At 35.6% G+C, this 13,284-nt stretch overlaps 1 protein-coding gene and 1 pseudogene across 9 annotated transcripts in view; one reads left to right on the top strand and one right to left on the bottom strand.

Annotated features, from left to right (window-relative positions):
- Positions 1 to 13,284, bottom strand: part of PALS2 (protein associated with LIN7 2, MAGUK p55 family member) — a 117,888-nt gene that overhangs the window by 62,314 nt on the left and 42,290 nt on the right. For 5 of the 9 annotated variants that reach the window (XM_070467592.1, XM_070467574.1, XM_070467544.1 and 2 more), the window contains one exon: positions 757 to 875. In XM_070467592.1, the coding sequence (XP_070323693.1) occupies positions 757 to 873 (117 nt within the window). In that variant the 5' untranslated portion in view covers positions 874 to 875. Of the gene's footprint in view, positions 1 to 756; positions 879 to 8,339; positions 8,400 to 13,284 lie in introns of those variants that run through there. The other 4 variants (XM_070467555.1, XM_070467539.1, XM_070467565.1 and 1 more) reach the window with 2 other exon arrangements.
- LOC139035701 (protein C1orf43 homolog pseudogene) lies at positions 2,540 to 5,192 on the top strand (annotated as a pseudogene).

Here is a 13,284-nt window from a genome sequence, read left to right as displayed (position 1 = left end):
AAATGATCTCAGGAGAGGATAAAAATCAACACTCCACGAATGACAAGATGGTTACATGAAGAAACGGTCAGAGACATAATAAGATTCTACTGAAGAGCAAAAGGAACTATATTCAATATCTTATTAAAAAATAAAGGAAAGAAAAGGTCAGAGAGAGTGTATGGCATAGGTTCTTAAAAGCAAGAAATCATCTGAAGAATGGGAGTGCAGTGTTGCGAAACAGCTAATACACTCAGTTTTAGTGACATTTATAAAAATTACTGTGGGAAATACCGTAATTGAAATAAAACTGGACCAAAAATGGTTGTAAAACCATATTTTTGGATGAGTAAAAAAGATTACTACAGAGCTGATTATGGAAATAGACTAAAAAATCAGGTTATAAAAAAAATTTCAAAAAAGAACTAGTTATAGGAAGTCAAGAACTAAATTGAAAAACAGGTATATGGTCTAACATAACAGAAGAAAATCAGTACCTTGCTGTTGTTGAAAATGGAGACAAAATCAGATTCTTTTTCATAGACTTCCATTATAATACAACTGTTCAGTTATTGCTCCCCTAAAACTTTAAAGTCAATAGAGAAGGCAAAATAGCCTGATTTTTGTGTAAAGTAAGATTTCATTAGTTGTTAACTGTTATCATTTGCTAACTAAGTCTAAGTTATACTCACTTAGGTTTTAAAACACTAATCTGAAAAGACCTCTGTAAAAACAATTTAAAAAGAATTTAGTTATCTTATGAATAAATCAATATACCTTAGCAAGTGATTTTACAATAGGATTCTCCATAATCCCCTTGAGGAAAATTAGGTCTATTTCTTCTGCTCCCGTAGACGAGGGCAGCCCCGTAAGGTTATCCAACACTTGCTGCATTGCTGCTGAGATAAAAAAAAAGAAGCAAACCTTAAATTCCAAACTATTATGAAATATGATTTTAAAATAAATCAAATAAAAATACATTAACAATAAACATTCTTGAAAAACACATTAGAAAAACTGAACTGTTAAACAGTATAAATTTCAAATTGACTTCCCATGAAGTAGCAACAGGACAGGTTTTTACATGCAATTTGGGGCTTTATCAGACTATCTAATACATACTTAGAAGTTTATACTTTCTTTTTATTTTTCATATTTTAAAAAATTACCCAAGGAGAAACACAAAATTGTAAGAAACCAATAAAAAAATTAAAAAATTGATTAGGTAACCAAGAAATTTCATTCCAACAAGCCCAGAATCAGATGACTTGACTACTGAATTTTATTAAACATTGAAGAACTAAAATCATTACTTCACAAACTTGAAAAAAAATGTATTAGAGGAAGGAACACTTTGCAATTATTCTGTGAGATCCTGAAACTAAATACAAACAAAGACATCACAAGAAAGCTATAGCCAATATCCCTCTATAAGCACAGATGCAAAAATCTTTAATAAAATACTAGCAAACTGAATCCAGCAACATATAAAAAGGATTGTACACAATGACCTAGCAGAATTTATCCGAGGAATACAGTGTAGCTCATCAACATATGATAATCAATGTTATACACTGTATTAATAGAACAAAACCACGTGGTATCTCAATAAGCACAGAAAAAGCATTTGACAAAATCAAATGCCTTTTCATGATAAAAAAAAATAATTCGACTAGGAACAGAAGGAAATTTTCATTTGCTCAAGGGCATCTACAAAAAACCCATAGCTAACACCATACTTAATGATGAAAGACTGAATGCTTTGCCACAGATCAGGAACAAGGCAAGGATATCTACTCCTATCATTTCTACTCAACATTGTACTGAAGGGTCTAGCCAACAAAAAGCTAGGCAACAAAAAGAAAAAGGCATCCAGATAAAAAATGAATGAAACTTTCCCTTTTTGCCGATGATATGATCTCATATACAGAAAATCTTAAGGAATATATACAAAAAACTTATTAGAACTAATAAACGAGTTCAGTAAGGTTGCAAAAAAGTACAAAAATCATTTGTACTTCTATACACTAGCAATGAACACTCTGAAAATGAAACTAACAAAACCATTCCTTTTACAATAGCATTAAATCAATAAAATCATTAGAAACAAGTATAACAAAAGAAGTGCAAGATTTTACAGTGAAACTATATCACTGAAAGAATTAAAGACAAATAAATAAAAAGATATCGAATTTTATGGATTAGAAGACTTAATATTGTTAAGATGGCAATAGTCCTCAAATTGATCGATAGTTTTAATGCAGTCCCTATTAAAATCTCAGTTTCCCCCACCCTTTTTGGTAGAACTTGATAAGCAGATCCTAAAAATCATGTGGGAAATACAGCAAATCGAGTACAGCCAAATAATCTTCAAAAAGAACAAAGCTGGAAGACTCACAATTTTAAAACTCACTAAAAAGCTGTAGTAATCAAAACTGTGGTACCAGCATAAAGATAGACATATAACTGAGAGTCCATAAATAAACCCATTTATGGTTAATAGATTTTCAACAAGAGTGGCAAGATAGTTCAAAGGAGAAAAGAACAGCCTTTTCAAAAAATGGATTTGGGACAACTGGATATGCATTTGAAGAAGGTGAAGCTAGATTCCTACTACATTCAAAATCATAGTCTTAATTTTATTCAGATTAATTTTATTAATAAGTTTTTTCCTTGATGCATCTTTAGAATAAGTATACTAATACTGCAGTTTGTTTTTTTAAATATTTTTATTAAAATAAAACATAAACATTGTAAAAAGACATTGTATTACTAAGTTGCTTATAATAAAATACAGCAATTCTTTGTTCCATGCTGTCAGACTCCCTCCCAAAGGATTCCATCCATAATTAACTACTTTGAATTTGTGGTTTCTTTTAATCATAACTATATTTCTGGATAATATGCTAATACTGCTACTTTTTGACATGCTCATTTTAGGCATTATTTATTTTCATTAGGATAGTACTAGCTAATCGTACTAGTAAAGCTTTTACCTTTCCCTCTCTCCAGACTGGCAATTTTTAAATAAAATCAACAGTTAGTGTTTTTCATATAGGATTCCTACTAGTTTCTCCCCACAATATTCCAACAAACTTCTCACATTTTTATTAGAAATTTTTCCAAATGCTCAAACATCAGAACTACTCCCAATTTCTACCTTCCTAAGCTCTATCCCGAGTTGTCTTCTCTTGCACTTTAATTGGAACAGGTTCATCTTTAGGTCTCTGACTCAGTAGGAAGAAGTAAGTTACAATTTTGGAAGTAAAGAGGTGAATGGGAGAAAAGCGTGCATTTACAACAAGCAGAAAGAAAACTGATATGGAGCTAAGATGGAAGTTGACACTAGGAAATAACAAATATAAGCAAAGTCTACTTCATAATTTTGCTTGAGGTCCAAAGTGTACTCTGGTCAGGGAACAACAGAATCAACAATCTTCAGAAGTATTAATATTTTTACCCTGTGGCTATAAATGTAGTCAGCTCTGCTTTTCATGAGTACTTTTTTTTATGAGGACTCTTTTCTTTCTTTTGACATACTACATTTGTCTTTATTTTTATTATGGAAAATTCCAAACATATACAAAAGGAGATACTACAGCTAACCCAATAATTATCAGCTCTAACAATTAGCAACTCATGGCCAATTTTGTTTCATACTCTTACATACTTTCTGTCCTATGTTAACTTTGAGGCAAATCCCAGCTATCATACTTGAGTGTTTATGCTTAAAAGATCAGGACTCTTTTTAAATAATGTAACAATACTGCTAGCATATCTAATAAAATAACAATAATTCCTTAATATCACCAAATATCTAGTTGGTGTTAAAATTGCCTGTTGTACAGAAGCTTTTTTTTAAAATGTATCTTCTATATTGGTTCTTGAGATATTTAAATTTTTATATTTTATGCTTAATTAAACAGGAAGAAAAGTGGCAGAGACTGTGATATATATCCTTGGTTATTTTGAAGATCTAAGTTGTTACTGATTTTATAATATATGAAATCTAAATAAAAACTTATAAGCCAGTCATATCCCATGTTGTGAAAAGGGAATCTGGAGTTGCCAAACATTCCCAAACTAATTTGTATATTTAATAGAGATTTAATAAAACTGGGCTTGCCTGAAAGCTCAGTTGGTGAAGAATCCACCTGCAATGCAGGAGACGCTAGTTTAATTCCTGTGTTAGGAAGATAACCGAGAGAAGGGCTAGGCTACCCACTCCAGTACTCTTGGACGTCCCTTGTGGCTCAGCTGGTAAAGAGTCCACCTGCAATATGGGAGACCTGGGTTCGATCTCTGGGTTGGGAAGATCCCCTGGAGAAGGGAGAGGCTACCCACTCCAGTATTCTGGCCTGGAGAATTCCACGCGCTGTATAGTCCATGGGATTGCAAAGAGTCAGACATGGATGAGTGATTTTCACTTTCACTTGATAGAACTACCATAGATCCCCTAAATAACCATGTTTCTTCCCCCAATTCACTAGGGAAATGACCTGGACTGCTCCAGGGAACTTGGGCTGAGGAGGCAGGGGAGTGGGGTAAACTGCTGCAGTTCAGCACAGGTTAGGGAAGCCAGTCTGGGTGAATGGTGTGCTGGTTAAGATTGACAAGAATCTGGTGTTTGTACTGCTATTAATTTTTGTGAAGAAGTAAATCATGAGATTCACAATGAAATCTTGAAATTAACCTCATATCCCTAGAGGCGTCATGCCCCCAAAGACTTCAAAGAGGAGATGATATCTGACTATCCAGACTCTGGGATATCAAGTACAAACCCTGCGTCCTCATGAAGGATGGTCCAAGACTGCTACAGCTGTAAGTCAGAACTGCTACAACTATCTGCACAGGATGAAACCTCGCCACCATCTGTGACTCTGCAAACCCACTTCAAGCTGAAGGCCAGAATCCCTGTTCCTTAATGGGCAAGATTTTCGGATCCCATCTGCTACATCTTCTGAAACACTAACACTCTTTTCAAGGGTGTATGCAAAGCCCTCACTGATACCTTGCTGCATGGCTGAGATAGCCTATGGGACACAGGACTCTTTCTGTGAAGGCACTGCCTGAGCTAGGGCCTGTGGTCAAATCTCAAAGTGGGAGCTCTCAGCACACCACCAGTCAGCAGCCAAAACCTAACCCAGTGGCCCAACAACCAACAGGTGCCACACATCCTCTACAGTGAGGAGAGTAAACATACGCTTCCTCAAACCGGAGATCCTGAAGGAAGCTACAGTGGAAGCACGGATTTTAACTGCTCAGGTCCACTTACATGTGGATTATTTTCAAGAAATATGTACTAGAGTACTAAACATCTGCTGCTAGTTGAATCTGCCAACACGGAACCACAAAGACAGTATAAGGGGATTTTCCACTGTGCAGAGGGTGGGTGGCCTTAATCACCTGTGCTGTTGAAGGGTTAACCGTGTAACACATTGGGCTGTATTCTGTGATGGACCTGAAGGACTCATGGAAGACTGAGACAGACCAACTGCAGTGTGCTTGCCAGGCAGCCCCAGGTCATCTGATTCTGAAGGCCCAGACTGGACCAGCCGAAGCCCCACTGAGTCCAGAGCTTTTAGAGCTCATACCTAGAGGACCACTCTCCAAGCACTTTCTTATGAGCAGTTTCAGAACATCTGCTAAGGCTTTACTGTCCCCTGGTAGAGCTGTTTTCTGGAGTTGAATTCAGATGTCATTCTTAATGTTCCTATCAAAAAATTCTCACTTAGTTTACCCACCCTGTTACAGGTTATTTAATCACCAAGGTGAGAGATGAGGTGAGGGGTCTTGGAATTTTCCCCATCTTCTCCTTTTGAATGAAAACTGGGTTTTGGGTGTCTCAGAATTGACAGGCAGGAAAGGCAGAGAAAAACTGGTCAGGAGGTTAGGTTAAGTGGTGAGTGAGGAATGATGCACCCTGGTGCTCCAGTTGCACCAGGATGTCAAACTTGAAAGCATCTGCCCTGACACCTTCATTCCATACTCTGCTGTGAATAAAATAAATAATGTTCTAACAGCTGGCATAATCCAATCTCCCTCACTTGTTGGGATATTATTGGACAGTGTGAAGAAACAATTGCCCCTAACAAGCCAACTCACTGGCTTATAAATTAGTTACCTAATAACATGAACTATCAAAAAATATAATAGTTCTTTTTAATTAAGTCATCCTAAAAGCATATCAAAGATACACAAGAAAATATGCAAAAATTATAACAGGGAGCAGTGAGAGAATTAACCTTATAAACTATTAAAACATTAACTAGATCTATAATAACTACTCTAACATGGATTACCATAAGGCAACTCTTACACAGAAAACCTTAATACATGAAACAGAAAGCTGTTTCATGTAGTGAGAACACTACAAAGCTGAGTCGGATCCAGAAAAGCAGGGAAGTGTCCCAATTTACTCAGAGATTTCAGGAAGAAAGGAAAGTCCAGAAACTCAGAAGGTAAGTTTCCTACAAGTTCCACTTCTCCTCCTCTATTACAAGAGGATGGACTCTAATCAGAAGCTAGATTCAATGGCATACAAATGGGATGCCTACTTAAACTAGAGAAAAATTAATATATTTAATATAGACCCTTCAATTACAAATATGAGCAAAACAAGAATAACTAAACATGAAAACTAAAAGCAAGAATGTAACTCACCAAGTTCAACAAACATTAACTGCCAAAGAAATAGGCCTACTACTTACTAGGAGGTTATTTTTTAAAAAGGTGGCGGTGGGGGGGGGGGGTGTTGGGAGAAAGAAAAAAGAGCAAAAGAAAGAACAAGATTAAATTAAATTACTGTGTGTGGGGCGGGGTTAGGAGTGGGGATTGCAAGAATTAAACTGAAGAATTTTCCCACTAGAAAGGGCAATGAGAGAAAAAGCATGGAAACCCTGTTATGGATCATGAAAAACTAGGAGAAGGAATTAAGAGGGAAAGCAGAAAATAATCCTAGAAAAAAAAGAAGCCATAGATCTGATATGCTGGCTGTTTCAAAAGGCAAAGAAAAAAAGGCTGACACTTGGCTAGTGTGACTAATGAAAGAGAAGACACAAATCACTTTGGAAATGTAACGAAAAATAACTGCAGGCATAACTAAGATTCAAAAGAAAACACAATGAACAACTTTATTTAAAAATGTAGTCAAGCAGAGATTTTCTAGTAAAATGTCAATTACTGAAATTTAGGAAAAAGGTAAAAATGGAAACAGATTATAATGGAAGAAATTCAAAAGGTTTTCAAAGATCTACCATTTAAAAAAGACATTAGGCCTGGATAGGTTTAAGAATAAGCTGTATCAAACTTTCAAGAAAGAGATTATTCACATTTTTAAATCAAAACACAGGAAAAGATCAAAAGCTTTCCAAGTTCTATATGATTTCAAAATTCAATAAAAAGTATATATTAATATTAAACTCTGTTTGAGTATATATGCATATATCCCAAACAACATATTAGCAAACTGAATCTAACAATGTCTTAAAAAAATAACAATACACAAGTACAGTTTATCATAGTAATGTAAAGATAATTTAACACTGTGCATGCATGTGTGAGAAGTCGCTTCAGTCAAGTCCAACTCTGTTACCCCATGGACTGTAGCCCGCTAGGCTCCTCTGTACATAGGATTTTCCAGGAAAGAATACTGGAGTGGGTTTATGCCCTCCCTCCAGGGGATCTTCCTGACCCAGGGATCAAACCCATGTCTTTTATGTTTCCTGCATTGGCAGGCAGGGTTTTTTTTTTACCACTAGTGTCACCTAGGAAGCCCAGTTTAACTTTAAGAAATATATAGTTTAATGTATATGACAGTATACCACCCTCAATGCTTCAAATACATTAAATAAAATTTAAAGTTCCTAATGGAAAATCTTACCATAACATGACTAGAAGAAAACCAGAATAATTTTATCACAGAATCTGTATGAAGTATTATCCTTAATGGAGAAATGTCAGAAGTTTTACCATTAAAGTCAAGGACAAGACAAGGATATCCACTAAGATTACTACTTTTCAAAATTCTATTGAACATTTTCATCAATGTAGAAAGATATTACAAAACAAACATACATAGGTTATAGCTATCTAGTTAGCAGAAAGACTAAGGAATCAGCTGAAAAATTATTGAAGTTAGCTATAAGAGTTTGACTTGTGTCTTGCTAGACACAAGAGCAATATAGAAAAATCAAACGTTTTTCTAAATAACAGTAAAAACCAATTAGAAAACATCACTGAAAGAAACTACATTCATGACAGCAACAAAATTTACAAATAAGAAATAAGGCTAAAACAGAAATGTTCAGACAGATATGAGATAAATATAAAATATACTAAAGGACACATGGACTTCCCTGGTGGCTTAGATCGTCAAGTGCATGACTGTAATGTGGGAGACCTGGGTTCAATTCCTGGGTGGGGAAGATCCCCTGGAGAAGAGAATTGTGAAACAATCCAGAATTCTTGTCTGGAGAATTCCAAGGACAGAGGAGCCTGGCAGGCTCCAGTCCCTGGGGTTGCAAAGAGTCAGAAACAACTGAGCAACGAAAACACACACACACAAAGGATATTTAAAATAAATAAATGAAGAGACCATGTTCTGGCACAGGACAATCCAATTCTATAAAAATATTAATTCTCTCCAAAACATTTCATATGAAAAAAATGAATAAATAAATCCTAACAAATTCCAACAGGATTTTGGAGTAAAGCTATTCTAAAATTTACTTGAAAGAGAAAATACGTCAAACCAGTCACTATGTTTGTAAAAAATCAAATGTAAAGAAGGTGCTGGTGCTATCACATATAAAAACACTATAAATTAAACTGGTGCGGTATTGGCACAGCAACAGAGAAATCCTGACAAGCTAATAGGATTTAATATATGCAGAAGGTGACATTTCAAATCAGTGGGGGGTAGGCTTCAGTTAAATATGGTAGATTGACTACTTAAGTTTATAGTCTTTACCTCTAGAATCTCTATTAAAACAGAAGCAAACTAATAGTAAAGTTTTTTTTTTTTAAAAACCCATAAAAATAAAGAGGGAAGAAAAGAAATAAAATAGCAAAAATATTTGAAAGTTTGGAAGCTGTAGGAATAGAAACTAAACTGGAGTAAAGGAAGCAGTAGATTCTACCTCCTAAATATTTCCGGAATCAAAAAATTTCTTTCCATTATGAGTCCTAGCTATCATAATTTTTTTCCAAGACTATTTAAGAGCTTTCTACACACATATGCACAGTTTAGTTCAGTCGCTCAGTCGTGTCCGACTCTTTGCAACCCCATGAATCGCAGCACGCCAGGCCTCACTGTCCATCACAAACTCCCAGAGTTTACTCAAACTCATGCTCAGTGAGTCAGTGATGCCATCCAGCCATCTCATCCTCTGTCATCCCCTTCTTCTGCCCTCAATCCCTCCCAGCATCAGGGTCTTTTCCAATGAGTCAACTCTTCGCATGAGGTGGCCAAACTATTGGAGTTTCAGCTTCAGCATCAGTCCTTCCAATGAACACCTAGGACTGATCTCCTTCAGGATGGACTGGTTGGATCTCCTTGCAGTCCAAGGGACTCTCAAGAGTCTTCTCCAACACCACAGTTCAAAAGCATCAATTCTTCGGTGCTCAGCTTTCTTTATAGTCCAACTCTCACATCCATACATGACCACTGGAAAAACTATAGCCTTGACCAGACAGACCTTTGTTGGCAAAGTAATGTCTCTGCTTTTTAATATGCTATCTAGGTTGGTCATAACTTTCCTTCCAAGGAGTAAGTATCTTTTAATTTCATGGCTTCAGTCACCATCTGCAGTGATTTTGGAGCCCCAAAAAATAAAGTCTGACACCGTTTCCACTGTCTCCCCGTCTGTTACACACACACACACACACACACACATATATATGTACATATACACACACAAGAGCTTCCTACACATACACACACACATACATCTCTCACCCACAAGATATTTATTACAATAAATTTTATGGCCTTTAAATCTTTAAAATATATTGCTAAATTCAACAATCTGCACCACCCTTTGTGGCTTTAGAAACCACAGTCTTTCCCTTGTCCTGATGCAAACAACTCCTCGCGACTTAGCACCACCTTTGTGTACCCGACTCACACGGGTCCCTCAGGAGCAGAACCCCTGATGTCCTTGGAGGCGCCAACTGGGGTAACTTCTTCTAATGCACATTTTTGTAGCAGTCTAAGCTTTATAAGTCTGATAAAACAAATGATGCTGGTAAGTGTTTATTTACTGTATAACTTTCTTTCTAAACTATTAAGTAATAAGCACAGAAATCTTCTCTGTCCTGTTCAAATCTATATTCTCAGCAACTAGCCCATAGTGTGGTACATCACAAGTACTCAGTAACAGAGTTTCCATCACAAAAATGTAACATTTTTCTGTTACCAAAAATAAAGAATAGCTTTCAAGTTATATGAGCTTCCCTGGCGGCTCAGATGATAAAGAATCCATCTGCAATGCAGGAGACCTGGGTTCGATTCCTCAACTGGGAAGATCCACTGGAGAAGGAAACAGCCACTCACTCCTGTATTCTTGCCTGTAGAATTCCAAGGAGAGAAGCCTGATGGGCTACAGTCCATGGGGTCGCACAGAGTTGGACACACCTGAGCAACTAACACACTTTCAAGTTATATATTGTTATTTATAAATAAAACTTCTCTATAAAACTTAGAATCATCAGAAATCTTCCAACAAACAAAAGCCCAGGGTTCACAGCTGAATTATACCAAAAATTTAGAGAAGAGCTAACACCTATCTTACTCAAACTCTTTCAGAAAATTGCAGAAGGTAAACTTCCAAACTCATTCTATGAGGCCACCATCACCCTAATTCCAAAACCAGACAAAGATGCCACAAAAAAAGAAAACTACAGGCCAATATCACTGATGAACATAGATGCAAAAATCCTTAACAAAATTCTAGCAAACAGAATCCAACAACATATTAAAACTTAGAATCAGATAAATATGGTATAGTTTACAAAGCAAGAATCTTAAAGCTATTAACTTTCCACAAACTGTATAATAAGCCACAAAGATAGAAATGTTATCTTTTCAATGTTCAGTCTACTAAAATGGCAAGCTTTTACAGAAGCACTACTTACACATAAACATATTTCTAACTTTTCACAATATCATTCAGTAAAAAGACATAAAATTTTTGTTAATAAAGTTTAATAAAAGTTCACCAGTAAAGGCAAACATAATAGGAAGACACCCACACACAAATGTGGTATCAAAACCAATGACTGAGAGAGGAGGAGAACACAAATGCAGGGCATTGGAAATGCAACTGAAATCAAAACATCAGCAACTTAAAACAATCTTGCTGATATATAGACAGCTATATCAAAACACAGTAACCACAAACCAAAAATCTACTAGATACACACACAAAAAAGAAAAATGAATCCAAACATAACACTAAAGTTAGTCATCAAATCACAAGAGGACAAAAGAGGAAGGCAAGAAAAACAAATCCAAAGCAATTAAGAAAATGGCAATAGGAACATACATATCGATATTACCTTAAATGTAAGTGGATTAAATGCTCCAACCAAATGACATAGACAAGTGGAATAAAGACAAAAACAAGACCCATTTATATGCTGTCTATAAGAAAACCACTTCATATCTAAGGACACACACAGAATGAAATTGAGGGGGCGGAAAAAGGTATCCCACACAAATGGAAATCAAAAGTAAGCTTGAGTAGCGATACAGATGCCAGAAAAAAATAGACTTTAAAATAAAGATGCTATAGAAGATAAAGAAAACAATACATAATGGTCAAGGAATCAATCCAATAAGATAAATCAATTGTAAATATGCACCCAACAAAGGAGCACCAAAATATATAAGGCAAATACTAATAACCGTAAAAGGAGAAACCAACAATAATACATTAATTGTGGGGGCTATTAAGACCCAACTTTCAACAATAGATCATCCAGACAGAAGATCAATAAGAAAATACAGGCTTAAATGGATCAGATCGACTTAATTGATATTTAGAGAGCATTTCATCCCAAAGCAGCAGAATACACATTCCTCTCAAGTGCACATGGAACATTTTCGAGGACTGATAACATGCTGGGGCCACAGAGCAAGCCTCAGTAAATTTAAGAAAACTGAAATGATATTAAGTCTCTTTTCTGACCACAACACTGTAAGATTAGAAAGCAACTACAAGAAAAAATAGCTAAGAAAATACAAACACATGGAGGCTAAGCATTATGCTAAATTACCAATGGATCACTGAAGAAACCAAAGAGAAAAATAAAAAATACCTAGAGACAAATGAAAAGGAAAGCATGATCCAAAACCAACAGGATGTGGCAAAACCAGTTCTAAGAGGGAAATTTATAACAATACAATCTTACCTCAGGAAATAAGAACAATCACAAATAACTAACCTAATCTTACACCTACAGCAACTAGAGAAAGAACAACAAACAAAACCCAAAGTTAGTAGAAGGAAAGAAATCATATAGATAGGAGCAGAAATAAATGAAATAAATGAGATGCTAAGAAAACAAAAAATATCAATGAAACTAAAAGTTAGTTCTTTGAAGAGACAAAATTGATAAGCCTTTAACTAGACTCATCAAGAAAAAAAGGAGCTCAAATGACTATAGCTAAAAATGAAAATGGAGAAGTTAACATGGACACCACAGAAACACAAAGGATCAGTCAGTTCAGTCACTCAGTTGTGTCTGACTCTGCAACCCCATGGACTGCACCATGCTAGGCTTCCCTCTCCATCAGAGATACTTAATACTACAAACAACTATATGCTAATAAAATGAATAACCTGGAAGAAAAGGAAAAATTCTTAAAAAGGTTCAATCTCCCAAGACTGAATCAGGAAGAAAGAGAAAGTATGAACAAACTGATCACAAGTACTGAAATTGAAACTGTTATTAAAAAATTCCTAACAAACAAACAAACAAATAAAAACTCCTAACAAACAGAAGTCCAGGACCAGATTACATTACAGGTAAATTCTATCAAACATTTAGAGAAGAGTTAACACCTATCCTTCTGGAACTATTTCAAAAAACTGCAGAGGAATACTTCCAAACTCATTCTATGAAGTCACCATCACCCTGACACCAAAACCAGACAAAGACGTCACAAAAAGAGAAATACAGGCCAGTGTCACTGATGAACACAGACGCAAAAGTCCTCTAGAGAATACCAGCAATCCAAATCCAACACTACGATCAAATGTGATTTATCCCCAAGATGCAAGGATTTTTCAATACCTACAA

This window comes from Odocoileus virginianus, chromosome 1 (genome assembly GCF_023699985.2).
Source record: "Odocoileus virginianus isolate 20LAN1187 ecotype Illinois chromosome 1, Ovbor_1.2, whole genome shotgun sequence".
Classification (NCBI taxonomy): domain Eukaryota; kingdom Metazoa; phylum Chordata; class Mammalia; order Artiodactyla; family Cervidae; genus Odocoileus; species Odocoileus virginianus.
Note: the sequence above shows the minus strand (reverse complement) of the source record. Positions and strands in the feature narration are given on the sequence as shown.